This window comes from Erpetoichthys calabaricus, chromosome 2 (assembly GCF_900747795.2).
Source record: "Erpetoichthys calabaricus chromosome 2, fErpCal1.3, whole genome shotgun sequence".
NCBI lineage: Eukaryota > Metazoa > Chordata > Cladistia > Polypteriformes > Polypteridae > Erpetoichthys > Erpetoichthys calabaricus.
Genome location: NC_041395.2, coordinates 325,399,931 through 325,420,041, shown reverse-complemented (window position 1 = coordinate 325,420,041; position 20,111 = coordinate 325,399,931). Strand labels below are relative to the sequence as shown.

General features: G+C 40.5%; 2 protein-coding genes across 2 annotated transcripts in view; both read left to right on the top strand.

The window, feature by feature from the left end:
• LOC114642022 (pancreatic lipase-related protein 2-like) overlaps positions 1-15,636 on the top strand; it is a 48,501-nt gene extending 32,865 nt beyond the window's left edge. Inside the window, exons 9-12 of the mRNA XM_051923488.1 lie at positions 2,453-2,582; positions 7,004-7,115; positions 10,248-10,415; positions 15,184-15,636. Of these exons, the coding sequence (XP_051779448.1) occupies positions 2,453-2,582; positions 7,004-7,115; positions 10,248-10,415; positions 15,184-15,247 (474 nt within the window). The 3' untranslated portion in view covers positions 15,248-15,636. The remainder of the gene's footprint in view (positions 1-2,452; positions 2,583-7,003; positions 7,116-10,247; positions 10,416-15,183) is intronic.
• A 2,685-nt stretch (positions 15,637-18,321) lies between these two features.
• Positions 18,322-20,111, top strand: part of LOC114647322 (pancreatic lipase-related protein 2-like) — a 66,281-nt gene continuing 64,491 nt past the window's right edge. The window contains exon 1 of the mRNA XM_051923489.1: positions 18,322-18,379. The gene's annotated coding sequence lies outside the window, so the exon portion shown is untranslated. The remainder of the gene's footprint in view (positions 18,380-20,111) is intronic.

Here is a 20,111-nt window from a genome sequence, read left to right as displayed (position 1 = left end):
AAACCTTATGAGGAACAAAATGAGCAGAAATTGAGAAGGAGACTGCAGTGGAGTCTGCAGGAGTAATCAGAAAGGGGCAGCGGCCCAATGGCAGGCTGAAAATAAAAGGCAGTAAGGAGGACACATTCTAACCATCGCTAGCCATTCACTCTGAAGCATGGTGACCAAACACCAGTCCTTGATGTTGGGACCAGAAACTTAATGAATCCTCAATGCCAAGAGTTCAAGGAGAGTTAGGTTATAGCAAGAAGATCTCCAAGAAATAACAGGGAGTTTTCCATCGAGAGGCCAGAGTGAGTCTGGTGGCACTGACACCCAGAGAGAACAACACATAAATCAAAATAATTACGGAAAATGTGGATGTGGGCAAACATCTAAACACCTAAACATCATGATATTCTTTTGCCCATTGAAAGAAAACCGTAACACACCGACAGGATGTTAATGGATGTGTTTTGCTCGCTGGAACATTTGCAGTGCAAAACGCAACCAAATTAACTAAAACTTAACACAAAGTGACTAATCACCTCTCAATTCAGAACAAAACAAACAGACTCGGAGTGTGAAAACGTCTTAATTAACTGAACTTAAGTAACCTGGGACACAAAAGCAAAAACTTATGTGAATTTGAACACAAACATTAACTTTCTAAGATTGCCTCTTACAGCTGCTGCCTCTGCCAACACCTCCTCTTTCTCTGGTTAGACAAGCCAACCTACTGAGATCAAATGTTCAAGCAGAATAAAAATAATAAACGTCACAGCTCTCTGCTGAAAATATAGTGCAAAAATTCTTTTAACAAACATCTTAAAAAAATGAAATACATTTTTTCTCTTTAACACTTTGAACAAACGTATGAGTTAAATGGTATCTCATTGAGCCTGTTGAGGCACGACATACGAGAGAACTCGTACCTCAGTACACAGCACTGTACAGTAGACACAGCCACACACAGTGAGCTCTGATGCCACATATCAGTTACCGTATATACTCGTGGATAAGTTTTCCCGCAGATAAGTCAGGTCTTGATTTTATCGTATAATTTCTGGTATTTTATAATGTCAGTTGTATAAGTCGAATGCGGAAAACTTGTGCAATTGGTCCAATAGATTATGATATGCTAACACCCACCTGAGAGAGTAACCACAGAGCACACTGTGTGTGCGGCAATGCGCGGTATCAGCGTGTGCTCCTAACCTCTTGCTCTCTGTCTCTGTTGTGCCTACGTGACCACACGGTGATACCTGAACTATTCCAAAGCAACGTTTGCACTGATTTGTGTTTTATATGTCTCACACCCTCATACACCTTTATCGTAAGAGCATCTCTTATCTACGATGGAGGGTTCAATCAGAAGAAAATATGAAGCTGGTTTTAAATTAAATATCATTGAAGTAGCAAAAGAAATTGGTAACTGTACTGCTGCAACAAAATTTGATGTGTCTGAGAAAGGGGTGCGAGATTGGAGGAGGCAAGAAGATGTAAAAATAAAAAATTAAGTGTTGCATTTTTGAACAGACGTATAAGTCGGGGTCTGATTTTACGATCGATTTTTCAAGACCTGACTTATACGTGAATATATATGGTATCTATTATAGTGCTGCCATCTAGTGGATAACCATAACATTTCTTTTTTTAGATTCAACGGCTTGTGGAAAATTGTGTTATAAATAGACAATCTGTAGTTACGTCATCACAAAAAAGGTATAAAGCTGTTGATGTTTTCAAACAACTAAATTTGTGGCAAGATGAATATTTTGATGATAATGACAGTGATCAAGATAGTGACAATAAATTGGATGATGTGGAACTTGTAGGCTCTGGGCACTGATGCAGATTGCTGCCCCAAAGGCATCATAAGGCATTCAACTTGTCACGTAACGAACGTGGACAACGTGAAGAAACACGTTATTTTCATGGCACGTGTGCTTCTAAGCTAGCAGTCTGTGTGATGCGTGACTCTCATTCATTACAATGCAGACTTTAGACATGTTGCTGGTGAAAATCAAGCAATTAACAGTTTCTTTACATTTTTAAGTTACTGTTGACAATAAAAACTATTGCCTTCTAATTTCTTTACATTTTATATAAATTTTGATGGAGTTCATTATTTACCATACATGCATAGACCTCTACTTCAGGTAATAAATATTCCTGCACTCAATGTGTTAATAAAAAAATCTAATTCCCTAACAGTGACAATAAATAATAAACACAAGAAATAACAGTAATCCAATTAATAACAATAAACAATCTTTGCCAAAATTCTCAACAAAATGGTTATATTTCATCATAATAATTAATCAGTATTGGTTGATCCTGATTCTTGTACCATCTTTCCTAGCCATACTCGGCTCAAAGAAGAGCCCCAGTAATGGCTTTCTGCCCAGTATCAGGTGCTTTACTATCCTGATGAATGATGAATTACTGATCTCATGTGCTTTTTGTTCAGGGTGACTGTCTCGCATGTCCTAGTGGAGGCTGTCCTCTAATGGGCCACTATGCCAACTTCTACAGTCGTCACAATCGAACCGAAAGCCAGTATTTCTACCTGAACACTGGGGATGGAAAGCCATTTGCCCGTGAGTGCTCCCTGTTGTCTTCTATGTTACTATGTTTCTTTTGTCTTCTCCTCAGGTGCTAATTTTGGGCACTGCCAGCCAGGTGTTCAGGAGAATTCTCTGTAAATCAAGAATACTTGAGAGTCACCATTAACAAATGTGACTCAAAGGGTGTTGTTTGTAGATGGGTGTAGAATTGGCTCAGACACAGGAAGCAGAGGGTGATGGTGTGAGGAATCTCATCAAAATTAGCTAATGTTAAGAGTGGTGTCCAGCAAGGGCTGCTGATATTTTTAATATATATAAATGATTTCGATAGGAATATAAGTAACAAGCTGGTTGAGTTTGCAGAGATACCAAGATAGGTGGATTGGCAAATAATCTGGAATCTCTTGAATCATCACAGAAGGACTTGAACAGCATACAGGCTTAGGCAGATTTGTGGAAGATGAAATTGAATGTCAGTAAATGTAAAGTATTACAAATAGGAAGTTGAAAGTACACCTTATGAGAAGGATTTAGGAGTCACAGTGGACAACATCAACTGCCAGGCAATGTTGACTCAATTAAGAAGGCTAACAGAATGTCAGGTTATATAGCGCCTTAATGTGTGGAGTACAAGTCACAAGAGGTCCTGCTGAAGCTTTATAACACACTGGTGAGCCTCATCTGGAGTACTGGGTGTAGTTTTGGTCTCCAGGTTACACAAAGGACACAGCAGCACTAGAGAAGGTCCAAAGAAGAGCGACTAGGCTGAGATAAGGCCTACAGGGGATGAGTTATGAGGAAAAATTTAAAGAGCTGAGCCTTAAGAAGATTAAGAGGAGACCTGACTGAAGTGTTCAAAATTATGAAAGAAATTAGTGCAGTGGCTCGAGACTGTGACTTTAAAATGAATTCATCACGAACACTGGGACACAGTTGGAAACTTGTTAAGGGTAAATTTCACACAAACATTAGGAAGTTTTTCTATACACAAAGAACCACGGACACTTGGAATAAACAACCAAGTAGTGTGGTAGACAGGAGGACTTTAGGGACTTTCAAAACTCAACTTCATGTTGTTTTTGAAGAAGTAAGCAGATAGGACTGGCGAGCTTTGTTGGCCTGAATGGCTTGTTCTCACCCAGATTGTTCTAATATTCTGATGATTTGGACATGGAGATCCTTTATTGCATCAAGTCTGATGGAGCCAGCCACATGCACTGTGACAAGGCTGCCTAAAATAACCAAGCACTGTCTTAAACATGTTGGGTTCATCTGCATAGCACAGTCGAGATGTGTTTCAGTTTACACCAATCAGCAAACAGATAAATTATATGATTTTTTTAAACTTCCCTATATCTCTTAGTATTATGTAAAAATTATGTAAAAATTGTTAAACATTAAAAATCGGTGGCTAATTTCTGGTTCCTTGAATAGGACCTCTTATGCATAAATTCTTATAGAGAATGAAATAAAAAGCTAAAAAGTCATATGATTGCATCTCCATATTGATGTACTGGTAGGAACAATACAGAGTCTTAGTTACTTTAGAAATCCATATAGTAAGTTCTTGCTTTACACACACCAGGCACATTTAACACAGAAATTCCCAATGAAGTGGGCAGAGTATTGGTACCACACAGCTCCGACACCCAGGGTTTGTACCCTTTGCCCACTCGCTGTCATTGTAGAGTTGGTTTGTTCACTTGACGTCCATGTGGACATCAAATACATGCTCCTCTAGATCACCCAGGAGTCATATGTATTTGGTAGCTCTAACCATTCCATCCACCAGATACAATGACATTAAATATATATACTGTGTATATATGTATATATATATATATATATATATATATATATATATATATATATATATATATATATATATATATATATATATACTGTGTATATTATATTATATATTATATATATAAATAAAATTATCCTTATCAAATAGGGGGTGGTCTAGTAGCTACAAGGTCCTAAGTGGTCACTGAACTTGCTTGGCGAGCCAAACAGCAAGCAGTGACATATGGAAAATGTCAATACATTCTTTTTAGGCAAGGTCGGTGACATCCTGAAATAAAGATTAAAAATGCCAAGGGTGAAACAAAGAATTGAAAGTGAGAAGGTAAAATGAAGAGGAAGTGAAGGCTTAAAATGAACACTAAACGTTGAGAGTGTGGAATGAGGAAAATGTGATGGCCTGAAAGTGACATTAATAATGTAGAATGTGAAGTGAAGATTTCACATTAAAGATCCAGAATGTGAAATGAAAACTGAAAAGTGATGGAGTGGGAAGTGAGCCCAGTGCTCTTTGTGATCGCTGTGCGCCAAGCAGCCACTGTTGGAGGTTTTGTTGGCATGAATTTAAGAATAAAATCTGAGCATGTGAAGTTGGCACTAGATACATGTACACTTGAAATTGTCATTAAAAGTTGACTGCAGCCTGCAATGGAGAAAGTGAACTTTAAAAAATGACAGCTTGAAATCAACATGCCTTTTAGATTGGCTGTTCTTGGTTTAACTCTTCGTACATTGTATCCTGTCAATTCTCTTTAAATCGTATATTTAAATTGTATATTTTCCCTATTTTACGTTCCATAAGCTGTGAAAACATCAGAGTATTCATGACAAACTTTTATTTTGACAACTTCACAAGTGACAAACTCTTACTTTGAAACTGTGACAAACTCTTACTTTGTATGTCCCCTCCCACTTGACATTTGGCTCCTGGCTGTAAAGGTACATACTTGGTAGTAATGGTTGAGAAAAATGTTTGATCTTTTCATGCACAGCAAGAGAAAAATGTTTAATGATACAACAGAACCCAATGGCAACAATCACTGCATAATAACAAACAATATGGAAAATGTCCATGCAAAAAAGAAAATAAAAATCTCACGTTAGTCACGTCACATAATCCATATGCCAGTTATCCAGCTGTGTTCAAAACGTGCCCAACACAGAGCCAGTCAATCCATTAGGCGATATAAACGGCCTTTTATGTTGGCTTTTATGAAAGTTAGGGGGCGCACACACTGGACAGCGAGGGGCGCCATTTATGTAACTCAAGCAACACAGGCTTTGTACCTTTCCATTACATCTGTGCTATGGACAGCGAGGCGTACCGCTTTGGTAAATCAAGGAGCATGTGCTATTGACACCAAGGGTGACGACCCCCCCCCCCCTTTCCTTGAAGGTTAATAATACTGAAACACTGTGTGGGGGGCATTTATGTAACTCAGGTGATATGTGCTCTGGACCTTTCCATACCCAAAATCCATGCTATGGACATCATGCAGATAACTGCGAGGGGTAAAGGGGGGTGCATACCCCACCCCCACCTGCCTAGGACTCCATATGTGCTTCAATAGTCAAAAGCAAAACACATGCTTATTTTTGCAATAATATTATTGATAGTTAATTCCAGAAAAATCAGTGAACAACATAAAAAGGGAAGGCATTCCCAAAATACTGTGTTTTGAATTGAAGAGAGGACCATTGACCGGTGAGTGAGTGGGCGATGAAGAGGTGCAGAAAGTGAACGGGTCTGAGTACTTTTTGAATCCCCAATAAATATTTGTAATTCCTCAGCAGGTACATGACATCTTGTTTCTTGTGCTGAAGTTGTTTTTTTTTCCAAGCAGGCCCTAGCGTTTGGATTGCCCTCTAGTGAATGCCAGTGGTTCTTTGACTTGGATACAAATAAAAGGAGAGAAAGGGTAAATGCATTTCAGTGAAAGCCACATAGCCCACACAGACCAGAGTGTCATGCTGGGTTTGTCATATGCAGAGCCATTTGATGTTTATGACTGAGGGGGTACCACATCACAAGGACAGCATCACAGATTAGAGGAGAATCACGTACTCAAGTACATCATTATAGGAACCGTCATCATCACTCATTTTTTGATCCTGCTCTCTGAAAAATAGTAAAAAAAGAAGCACTTGAGGTGTTTTATATGATAAAGTTATTTAATGACTCATGTAACAAAAGACAAAGAGAGATCATAAAGGTTTAGCAATACAGCGGTGATCCCCATATAACTGTAGACCAAAATAACAAAAGAAGTTTACACATTCGTTGGTGAAACATCTTTCCAGACTGACCTAAGATGGCAGTGGTGGTGGTTATCAAGCAGACAGGCTCAGGTGTCCATAAACCCAGAAGTGAAGTCAAGTGAAGTATTTTCACATCATTTAAATATCTCTGCCCATGCTAAAATGACAAACAATGCATATGACATAGAGGTTTGCCAGTCTTCTGACCTGTGGTTAGTGGAAGAGTAGCGGTATAAAAAGACAGTGCCAACCGTCGTCTCGGGGTAGAATTACCCGTTGATGAGCCCCGAAGTTGTCTTCTATGCACACATGTGTGACATTCAATAATTAATATACAGTTTATAATAATATATATATAATAATATTTATGTCTTTTTTCTTACCTTCAGGTTGGCGGAACAAAATTTCCGTGAAAATAATTGGAGACCGGAGTGTATCCGGATTTATTAACATCGCTCTGTATGGGACAAACGGAAACACAAGGCAGCACCAAATTGTGAAGTAAGGTGGTCATCAATTCTGTGAGTTATAAAATTCAAGCTTTAGCTATGTGTTGTGCTCAAATGGCGTGTGTTGTGTGTCAGATTTTGATAACGAGAGTGTTATGATATGTAGGAAATTGGCCAAAGGCAAACATGAGAGAAGTACATTCAGCGGCGACGGCACAAAAGGGAGAAGGCTAATCAGAGTCCAGGGGTTAATTACAGAGAGAACTCATTGAGAACAATGGCTCAGCTAAACCTGAGGCTTTAACCAAAACCCCCCTATGCTACCTTGTTTGATGGCCCCTAACTGCACTGTCCAAAGTGAATCTGATGCACAGATATCTGTGTTACTAGGCTACCATCTATTAAAGAGACTGAGGGTTGACATCACAAACACAGTGCTGCTAATCACGGCTTAGAAGTGTGTGGGTTCGGCACAATCAAAATGATGGCCTTTTTGACCAGCAAAGGTCCCAAGATGGCAACAAAATGATAACACCATCTAACAATAAAATATTCCTGATGCCCATTAAACAAAACTGTGTAATTTGAGATGCACAAATAGGGTTAAACTACGTCCAGAACTCTCAGTCTAAAACAGTGTAACAGACATCTAAGAGGACTTTTTTAAGGGTCATACCATGGTCATGAGCAAAGATCGAATAGTTCAAAGCTGCTTGGACGTCCACTAAATTTTAAGTATAAAATCAAAATCAAACTCAAAATGAAACAATAGTCAAAACCAAAAATCACTTCATAATTATAAATTTGCTCAAATGTTATTCTCACATAAAATCTTCAAGTCACATGCTTACCATTCCATCAAAGCATGGCAGCTCTCATTAGAAATAATGATTGACGTTTATGACAATGAAAACATTTTTTAAAAATCTTAAAATGAATCAGGACAGTCCAAAATGAGCATCTGATTATTTTCAACAGAAAATCAATGATCATTTGATAAGAAATTATTAAATTATCTGAAGAGGACACAAAGATTTTGGTATGCATTTAGGCGTATGGCTTTTTAAAAATACATTACATTTTTGTTATTCATGAAAATCACAAAATGATGTTCTACCAGTTCAAGCCAGGGACAACCACACCTGCAAAGTCAGTTGAATTTCTAGCCATTTGTGGTTGCTCACATCATAGTTTTGTTCTAATTTTTAGAGAAAAAAGTCTGGAGTGGTCTCCCCTAGACTTTCTAGTATAGTCAGATATGGGGATGGATGTTTGAGGGGTAAACCACAAGACAATGATTATATTTTTATATTATGTACATTAAAAAAACATCAACAACAACATCAACAACAAATCAAATCAAATGAATACTATATTGAACAATTATTATAAAAGTAAAGTTAAATAAATCAGACTCTGCAGCTGCATGAATAAAAAAGTACCACTTCCGGTTAGCAGAAATAGCTCAAAAGTTGATAGAAATTTAGGTTTTGTACCTAATACTTAAAATTTTGTTGACCTAAGTAAAAGCATACTCAAATTATTGTTTTTTTTAATTTTATTGATTTTATTGTAATCATTCCATACAAATAGATTTATTTTTACAAAAAAAAATAGGAGTGAAAACAAATCCACCCCCACCCCTGAGAAAGAGAGCATGGCGAACGGACTAAAACTTAAAAATAGTAAAAATAAATAAATTGATGAGTTTATTAGGCAGATACTGATAAATGGAGAAGAAAAATAAATGGGGAGAGAATCTACTTCCTGAGTGCTTTAAGCGCTTATTATAAAATATTATTGATTAGATCCTGCCAGGTTTTGAAAAAGTTCTGCACAGATCCTCTAAGTGAGAATTAGATTTTTTCCAATTTCAAATAGTATAAAACATCAGGGGCGGCATGGTGGCGCAGTGGTAGCGCTGCTGCCTCGTAGTTAGGAGACCTGGGTTCACTTCCCGGGCCCTCCCTGCATGGAGTTTGCATGTTCTCCCCGTGTCTGCGTGGGTTTCCTCCGGGCACTCCAGTTTCCTCCCACAGTCCACAGACATGCAGGTTAGGTGGATTGGCGATTCTAAATTGGCCCTAGTGTGTGCTTGGTATGTGGTTGTGTTTGTGTGTGTCCTGCGGTAGGTTGGCACCCTGCCCAGGATTGGTTCCTGCCTTGTGCCCTGTGTTGGCTGGGATTGGCTTCAGCAGACCCCCGTGACCCTGTGTTCGGATTCAGCAGGTTGGAAAATGGATGGATGGATGGATGGATAAAACATCAGTTACTCACTGACTTAAAAGGGGAGAGTTAGGATTCTTCCAGTTTAGCAAAATAAGTCTGCGTGCCAATAGTGTAGTGAAGGCAATCACAGTTTGTTTGTCCTTCTCCACTTTAAGCCCATCTGGAAGAACAGCAAACACAGCTGTTAGTGGATTAGGAGGGATTGTGACACCAAAGCTGTCTGAAAGGTACTTAAAAATTTTTGTCTCAAGTAATTGTGTTTACACACACACACGCACGCACACACACAGAGAGACATAATTCCAAATATGGTATTTTCAGACTCGGGGAGGTCTAAAATGTCAAGATTCATCAAAGTCTCAAAATCAGATTTTTGGGTGATTCTAATACTTTCCCTACGAGAAAGTAAATCGGACACAGGGAGGTCTAAAAAGTCGAGATTCATCAAAATCTCGAAATCAATTTTTTTTGTCATTACAATAATTTCCATATACTTCATATACGAGAAAGTAAAAAGTGTAAAGGGGCAACTTCTAAGTGACCAAGCAGTAACAACTCCAAGCCTGGATGTATTAACCTCGAGTTCCAGTGGCAATAACATGTCAGGGTGTTGCAAGATGGAGCTGAGACAAATAACCTCTTCAGCCATTTAAACTGGTTCCTGAACATCTACAGCCTACTAAAATATCCTGCAGTATTTTTTTATGTTAATGATTCCACGTACACCATTGACAGAGTAGATGTGTTCTATAAACTGGCAGTAGTTGTGGAAGTTAACAAAGTGTTCCACTTGACATGGGAATGGACTGATTTTGAATCACCTCCTCCTGCTGGCTTGTGCTGTTATTGTATTAAGACCCCATTATCTTCTCATTTTTGGACAAATGGCATTACATATACAGTCTGGTTCAAATATCATGAAAAATCTCTTAAAAATCTTTTTCCTTCTTTCCAGGACGAAACTGGAGCCATCGAAAACCTACACCAAAGGTGTGGATGTGGAAGTGAATGTGGGTGAGATTACCAAAGTGAAGTTCCTCTGGGATAATACCCAAGTCATTTCTTTGTTTCCCATGTTTGGTGCCGAAACAGTGACAGTGGAGCGAGGACTCGATGGAAGAGTGTAAGTGAAGCAATGTAGCATGCAATCGCTGGTCAGCTTGGCCACCTTCTTTGTAACGCAAACCTTCTGGGCACAAGTTCCACTAAGGTAAGGATCCCCATTATAGGAGACGGGGTCTAGATTAGGTGACCACCAACTCATCTATAGCCTCTTCACATTTTTGATGAGGGTCACAGTGTGAAAAGACTGAGCTGGGTACTCCAAATGTCCTCATCTCTGGATGGAATTCTGGGGCCATCAAAAAGATGTAAGCCTTCTAGCACATCTTGGGTTTTCTCCTAATGGGCCATGGCCAATCTATCCTCTTTCAGAGGTTCTCACAAGGCTTCCCCATTGTCTAAGGCAGCCCACCCCTAAAGAATGCTCTCATTTTGGCCACTTGTGCGTGCATATTTGTTTAGTCACTAAAACAAGGACCTTCTTTTGAATACTGTCCCAATCATTTGGTCAATATCAGGATCACATTTTGGACACTTGTAAATAAAACACCCCTCTTTTGGTCACAACTATAGAAACCTTATTTTAGTCACTTGTAGCCACCATCTCCTCCTTTGCTCACTACAATGAGGACCTTGTTTTGGTCATCCTTCTTCTATTGATTACCACTATGAAGATCTCATATTGGCCACCTCTATCCATGGTCTCATTCTTTTGGTCAATCAAAGGAGGACCATGTTATGGCCACTTGTAAACAACATCGTACTTTTGGTCACTATGGTGAACACTATATATTGGTCAATTGTGTCCACTGTCTCGTCCTTTTGGTCACTTCAATGAGGACTTGGTGACCTCTTTGGTGACCTCTTCTCCTCTTTTGGTCCTCAGTTCTTCCACTTGTATCTCCTGTCCCATTCTTATGGCTCCTTCTGTCAGGCAGTGAGTCTGACTAGATCTTGTCAGTACTTTTCAGTCTACTGTTTGTGCTCCACATCCCAAAAGCCAGTTCCATTTCAAGACAAATTTCTTCTGGAACAGACATTGCAGCTTCAGATTAAAGGTGATAATGCCGGTTGCCCCTGTACTAAACCTGACAAGGCACCATTAGTTATCACTGCTGTTTCACAACTCCAGGGATTTCAATTCAGTCTCTGGACCTGGTATTCCTGTGTCTATGTGGGATCCTTCCAGGTGATCCGATTGCCTCCCACACCCTGAAGATCTGTGTTGAACAGATGACTCTAAACTGGCCTGATATGACTATGTGTACTCCAGCTTTGATCCTTACACATGATACTGCTTCTAGGATAGGCACCATCCTCCTGTAACCATTTCGAGGAACACCCAGGTTCAGAAAATGCATACAGTAGAACCTCTGTTCAGGAATGTTTCCCAACATGTACAAATCAAGTTACGATCAAAAAGTTTGCCAAAATTTTGCATCTGTTCACGACCACACGCTCTGGTGGCAAACAAAAACACTGGCGGCCAGTTTCCCTACGCGCATTCGTATGCGCCAATGATCTTCCATTCTCCGTTTCCCATTTTCTTTTGTTTGCGTATACAGGGCCCAACAAAGCAGCTGATGTTGCAAAAGGAGTTACAATGTTAACCCAAGCAGAGGCCTCAAGTGCTGGAAGAGGTGGAAAAACTGTAGCTAGTCTTGGTAGAACGAGAAGCAACTTGCAGGGTATAGCGTAAGTGAGGTGATCATATGCGTGAAAGCCAGGAAGATTCATGGTGATTTGCTGAAAACAAATCCTTCTTCGAGTGCCGAAGGTGATGAATTTAAAGCCAGTAGAGGATGGTGTGAAAAGTTTCACAAGAGAAGTGGCATTTAATTTTTTTTTCCTGTGCTTAAAACTCAATAAAAAAGTGTTTACAGTGTGGAAAGCATACCCCTGGACACAGACAGACAGACACCAGAATGTCCAAAACACACTTCTTTAATTTTTCCTTTACAGCACCACAATGCCTTCATCCACCAATTCTCTTCCTTTCTCTTCTTTCTCTTTTCACCTCCACTCCCCTCCTCACAAGCTTCGTCGCCTTCCTCCCAACTCTGGCTCCACTTCTGGAGGGAGACGGTCCCTTATATACCGACCCGGATGAGCTCCAGGTGCTCCCCCTGGCAACACTTCCTGGTGTGGCAGAAGTGTCAAGAGAGCCCCCGGAAGCACTCAGGGTGCCCCTGGGAATTCCTCCGGCAGCACTTCCTGGTGTGGCGGAAGTGCTGCCATCCAGAACATCACAGCTGTCTGGGCACCCCCTGGCGGTGGCCACATCCTCCGGTAGGGATGAGTGTCCCAGCTCCGGTCCAGTGGCCCATAAGCAGACCCGGGCAGCTGCCCCCTTGTGGCCCAGGGGAGGTATTGTCCATCACGGGGACCATCCAGGCAGGGTCCCCATCCATCTGGGACATTGCCCCAGCAGCAGCTGAAGCCCGTCCGGCAAAGTGGCCCATCCCGCGAGGGCTATGTGTTTCCCATGGCGGGGCGCCGGCATACCATTGTCCACGGTCCAGTCCTGCAAAACATGAAAAAGAGGCGGAGACGTCGTCCCGACGCCACCTACTGGCGTACAGACAAACGCCTCCACAGATGACCGGCCCCATGGCACTTGTAACACCGGCGGACCCCCTGCCTTTCTGGTGCCCTGAAAACAAGACAGGAATGCCCGTGCCTGTGTCTCCTCAACTATATTTGCAGACCCAGGACAACAGCGAGCGGTTCGTAAGGGTCTAGCGCGAGCTCTTACAATGTTAGTTTTCTCTGTTGTTCAAGGTTTTCTCAGTGTTATTCAATGTTTTTACATTTAGTTTACTATTACGCTGTGCATTCTATGGTATAGTTAACTATTTTTGTGCTTAAAAATATATATATATTTACATACAGTTCATACGGTCTGGAACGGATTAATTGTATTTACATACAATCTTATGGGGTAATTACGTTCAGGTGGCGACAAAATTTTTGGAAAAAGTTTTGGAACGAATTACGGTCGTGATCAGAGGTACCACTGTAGGTGGTTGATATACAGATGGTGGCAATGTAGCACAGTGGTTCACACCCAAAGCTCTAAATTTAGAGTATGAGGCAACAATGAATAAATTACACAAGGGGCAAACAAAAATGTAAAGCCAGAAATCAAAAGCACAAATAGAAACATGGACACCAGAAAAAGATCAGAATGGGCCCGAGAGTCAAGTACTGTGACAAATACAGCAATGGCTGAAAGACGTCAGCCTAGTCGGAGAAACACAGTTCACATGGGAGTAGAGATGAAGCTGTCACCAAGCCACTAGTGACACTGCGAGCGAAATGGAAAAGGGTGTGACCAAGAAGAAGAGTCACAGGCGAACTGGACAGCATTACATGATCAGGTCAGCGCAGACACCATCACGAGCAAGATGCCACAATCGCTGCCCAGCACAGCAGTCGTGCGCTGTATTGGAGATCCGAGTCACCGTCAGACTCTGACGTCTTCAACAAATTAATATTCCATTACAATGCTTCTGTTTATAAAATGCCCTGTGATGATGCCAGTCGTGAAAGGCACAGTATAAAATAAAGACTGTAATGATGTTTCTCCTTCTTTCGTGTGCAGGATGTAATTTCCAATGAGTTAATTTGTTGCATGGACTTGACGCGAGTCTTCTTTTAAAAGTTCAACAACTTTATTTCGAACAACAATAACAAATTCATCTTATAACAGCTTGTAAATATTAAGACACGGTCAAAGTCTGTATTGCTCCATTTCATTCCCCCCTCTCACATCTGGAATCACACAACACATATCTCGCATGCGCACAAGAACTCTCACTGAAACACATGAAATTAACAATGGTGCATTTACAAATACAGTGGAACCTCGGTTTGCGAGCATAATTCGTTCCAGAAGCATTCTCGTAGTCCAAAGCACTCGTATACTGTATCAAAGTGAATTTCCCCATAAGAAATAAAGGAAACTCAGATGATTTGTTCCACAACCCAAAACTATTCATATAAAAATGCTTAATACAAAATATAAAGTAAAAATACATAAAACAAATTAACCTGCACTTTACCTTTGAAAAGAATCATGGCTGGTGTGAGTGAGTTTCTAAACTCTTGTGGGATTGCACCCAACGGGACAACACGCAGAAGAGCGTCCCAAAGCAATCGCAGTCTCCCAGCGCTGTAGCAGTTCGCTGTAAAAGCGAATCTGAAAAGATCGCGGACATGCTATAAGCGCCTGCCGTCCATAGGTGATACAATGAACATTATAAATGTGCAGGGCCCTGCCTGACTGCTGTGTCTGTGTATAAATAACCGCGCTGTTGCTGTTTCAAGCTGAATAAAGCTGGTGGTGCTAAAGTACTGAGACTCAGCCTTGTGTTTTAGGGTGCAAGACGGGGACTCGCACGTCACAGCACACACACGCGCGCGAGCACATAGACACACACGCGCGCGCACACACAGTCACAATGCTAATGCTGCAGTAAACAGTATACGCTCATATGGATGTTGACTATATGAGTGAGGCACGCCGATGGAGAATAGGAGATGTTTGCCCACAATCCCGCAGCGAGAGACAGAGAAGAACCATCAGCTCAGTTGTGATCACATGACGCTCAGCAGACAAACTACTCGTACTGCAAGACCTCGCTCGTTTATCAAGTCAAAATTTATTAAAAATTTTAGCTCGTCTTGCAAAACACTCATAAACCAAGTTACTCGCAAACCGAGGTTCCACTGTATTTAAAAACTACTCTTGTTTAAATTAAAAGGTTCACTTACATTACGGCTCTTACAAAGACTGACTGAGTAACTCTTCCTTTTCTTTTCTTCAGGTTTCGATTCTGTGGAACGGGAGCTGTGAGAGAGCAGATACTGCAGACTTTAACCCCCTGCTGAGATGTTCCCTTTCCTCCTAGTTCATGCCTTCCTGTTACGCAGCTCTTTCTTACGTTTATGTGGCCCTCAATGTCACATGTCCAGATTACAGTGAAATTCATACTTGCATGTGCTAATCAACATGTGAAACATCGCCACTCTCTGGCGCCCTGATTAGTGAGTTGAACTATCTGACTTCAAAACTTCTGTCTTCCTTAGCTGAAATAAAGACTTTTGAGCTTTAGCATCCATTCACTCAGTTTTGTATCCAGGATCTGAAGTTCTGACCATTGTGTGATCTGCCACTAATGACTGGTGTACGGAGTGTGGATCTCTAGGATCGTTTGAAACAATTCTAATATTTTGTATCAGTCTCTGCATGTAAGACTCTCTACAGTATGTCATCTCCCAGGTCAATTCAGGCCACCAGCTCACAAAGTGACCCTGACAAAGTCTGGATTAACATTCAAGAAGCTTATAAAGAATGTTAATGTATCAATAAAGCACTCTGATGTAATGTCCACATGAAGGCTGCTGTAAATTCATATCACTGGCTCAGAGCCGCTACTTCACATGCTTATCCTCAGTCTCTCAAACAGAAAATTGAAACAATTTTAATGTATATAAAATCTATTTGCCATGAAAGGCACTTTATATCATTTTTTAGATCAATTCAATCCACTGACTCACTAAGGGATGCCAATACTTCATATGCAGGTGTTGAAATTAGAAAACAAAAATGGAAATAATTGTATGTATCATCTTTCTGAGATTGTATTTGTCAATAAATTCAAACCAGTGACTTTTCGAGGGATGCTATCAGAGCACACGCCTATGTTCATTTTATAAAAAAATGGAAATCACTACAATTAAATTTAAAGTTATTTGACATGGTGTCCATGTGTCATTTCAACAATCAATAAAAATGACTCACAAAGTGGCCATGAGTGAGTTATTGTACATTTGTGGGTGAGCAATTGAAATGTATGTTTATGAAGTGAGGCACTAAATATCTCTAGAATCATTTTAAAGAAAGACTCACAAAGTGGCCATGGCTGAGTCACATCACCTTCTGGGGTTAATATTATGAAAACGGAGACAGTTCTGATGTATGTATGAAGTACTCACAGACAATTGTGACCACAAGGTGGTGCCAATAAGCCCTAAACCGCTGACACAATATTACCCAACTCAGTCCTGGGTTCAAATGAAGGATTTTATTTAATCAAATAAATCACCAAACATATAACAACAATCAAACCACAAAAACAAAGCCAGTGAATCTTTTTTCTCTCCTTCTGCTCCTCCTTCTGAGTGCCACCCACTTCCTCCCAGCTCTGGCTCATGCCAGTGAGGAGGTGGACTTCTTTTATGCTGGACCTGGAAATGCTTCTGGTGCCATATAGGGTGTCCTCTTGAAAGCATTCCAGGTCATGTGGATAGGAGGGAAGTCCCCCAATACCCCCCCAGCCCCACTAAGCAGCACCCTCTAACAGCATTCAAGGATATCAACAGGACTGCACTCCCAAACTCCAACTCCCATGTACCACTGCAAGTGTCCAAACTGGGTTGCCCGTTATATGGCTGATGGAACTCTTCCTGGCCTCCAGCTTCCACTGGTCCATCCTTTATAAACCTCTGGCCAGACAAAAAGTCATTTTCCTGTTCAAGTGGGCTCCTTCATCTTTATAGCAATCAAGAGCAACTTTATAGTGCCTTACTGGGACTCCTACTTCTTTAGAGAAGCCAGATGTGTTATCTTCTTTTTTATAATTGGTGTGAAACGTGTTGAGGGGGGTGGCTGTTGTTTGTTATAACATTTATATACGTCTTGAGCTTCTGTAACAGCTACACCTCCCTCAAATAAAAAAACATCTATCTATCTATCTATCTATCTATCTATCTATCTATCTATCTATCTATCTATCTATCTATCTATCTATCTGTTATATAGTGCCTTTCTGTCTATCTATCTATCTATCTATCTATCTATCTATCTAACAGATAGATAGATAGATAGATAGATAGATAGATAGATAGATAGATAGATAGATAGATAGATAGATAGATAGATAGATAGATAGATAGATAGATAGATAGATAGATAGATAGAAAGGCACTATATAACAGATAGATAGATAGATAGATAGATAGATAGATAGATAGATAGATAGATAGATAGATAGATAGATAGATAGAAAGGCACTATATAACAGATAGATAGATAGATAGATAGATAGATAGATAGATAGATAGATAGATAGATAGATAGATAGATAGATAGATAGATAGAAAGGCACTATTTAACAGATAGATAGATAGATAGATAGATAGATAGATAGATAGATAGATAGATAGATAGATAGATAGATAGATAGAATGAAAGGCACTATATAACAGATAGATAGATAAATAGATAGACAGAAAGGCACTATATGATAGACAGAAAGGCACTGTATGATAGATAGATAGATAGATAGATAGATAGATAGATAGATAGATAGATAGATAGATAGATAGATAGATAGATAGATAGGCACTATATGATAGATAGATAGATAGATAGATAGATAGATAGATAGATAGATAGATAGAAAGGCACTATATAACAGATAGATAGATAGATAGATAGATAGATAGATAGATAGATAGATAGATAGATAGATAGATAGAAAGGCACTATATAACAGATAGATAGATAGATAGATAGATAGATAGATAGATAGATAGATAGATAGATAGATAGATAGATAGATAGAAAGGCACTATATAACAGATAGATAGATAGAAAGGCACTATATAACAGATAGATAGATAGATAGATAGATAGTGCCTATCTATCTATCTATCTATCTATCTATCTATCTATCTATCTATCTATCTATCTATCTATCTATCTGTTATATAGTGCCTTTCTATCTATCTATCTGTTATATAGTGCCTTTCTATCTATCTATCTATCTATCTATCTGTTATATAGTGCCTTTCTATCTATCTATCTATCTATCTATCTGTTATATAGTGCCTTTCTATCTATCTATCTATCTATCTATCTATCTGTACTGTCTTGCTGTCGGTGTGTCTTTCGATTAGTGTGGTCTGGGGTGGGCGTGTCAGAGTCGTGGCGTTGACGGTCGGAGTTTTCTGTCTTCTGTAAGTTATTTTTTGTTTTTCTTTTTTTTCTAACTCTAATTGCTTATTTTTCTGTATCAGGGGGGTTTTATCGAAATAAGACGCGGCTTTGGCGTTTTAGCCATGGCCGCATCCAAAGGGTCCTTACCTGGTCTAATACCTCAGTTTTATGAGAATCTTTCCCGCCGACATGGGGCTAAAGTCCTGGTAGAGCCGCACGTTTCGGCTGAAGAGTGTGTTGTGGCTGTCGGTAAAGTTGTTGGCTATAAGAATGTCCGTTCGGCCTCAAGAATGAATAAGGCGGTGGTGGTTTTTATGGATGGATGGTTTTTCTTAATGAGGAATCCCTGGTTGATAAACTTGTAGAAGAAGGGGTTATTGTTAATGGCGCTTTGGTTCCTGTTTTACGTCTATCAGCACCTGCAAAAAAGATTATAATTTCAAATGTCCTTCCTTTCTTAAAAAATGATATTTTGGTGCAGGAACTGCGCCGCTATGGCCAGGTTTTATCAGACATAGTGATGATTCCGTTGGGCTGTAAAATGAAAGAATTGAAACACGTTGTTTCATTTAGGAGGCAGGTTTTTATGGTGTTGAACAACATGAATGAGGACATAAATGTTGCTCTAAGATTCAAAGTTGATGGCTGTGATTATGTGGTTTTTGTTACTTCGGACTCGATGAAGTGTTTTAACTGTGGGAGGGCCGGACACAAGGCGTCTCAGTGTAAGAATGAGACCATTTCATCAGTGGGCCGAAGCGCTGCCCCTGCCTCAGAGAGCGATGAGACGGAGTATGAAAGTGGTGAGGAGGTGGACAGTATGGAGGATGAGGAGACTGCAGAGTTAACTGAGCTCGTAGACGAAGCACAGGTTGTGAGTGCTTTGCTCCCCACTGCAGTGTTAACAGTCGCTCCTGAGACGAGCCTGCTGACTACTGAAGGGAATGCGTCGGCTGAGCCCGGCGATCCCGTTAAACACGAGTCAGTTCAAAGTGCTCAGTGCGAGTCTGTGGATACTGAACCGACTAAGAATAAGCCGGAGACTGCAGAGGTCAGCAGCGGTGGGGATAAGACGGCGATGGTCGGCACAGGGAGTGCCGCGCCAGTCGGCCCCGCTGTGACTGAAGCTATGGCTACCGACGTGGCTGCAGAAACACCGGAGTGTGTTGACGGGCGCCTGGCTGAGCTCACCGAGACGAGCGCTATGGAAGGACAGAGGAGTGAGACTGCAGTGGGTGTGAGTGGCGAGACTGATCAGTGGGGGGGTGTGAGGAGGAATTTACAGTTCGCACTCGAAAACGTAAAGAAAAATCAGACACTAAAAAATCTGCAAAGAAAAGTCACGTAGCTGGCGAGCCATCTCAAGGGTGTAGCTGGACTCTTAGAAGTCAAAGTGATTGTCACAGCGACCTGAGTGATCGTGAGCACGACGGCGGTGACACTGACGTCTCAGTAAGGAGTACGACCTCGTCCCAATACAGACTCAGTGGCGGGTATGACACTGAGAGTATTAAGAAGTTTTTGGACTTCATCGAAGGCAGGAGGGGTATTAGAGTAGAGGATCACTTCCCTGACCTTCCATTGTTTGTGGTGTCCGCTCAGAGGGTGATGCGCAAAGCGGCGCTTCTGGGAATGGACCAAAAAGAAACTACCAGGCTAAAAAATGTGATTAGCAGGGTGCGAAAGTCCATTTTTCAGAAATAATGTATAGTTTCTTGAATCTTCTTTATTTGTGGTTGACATGTGCAGTGC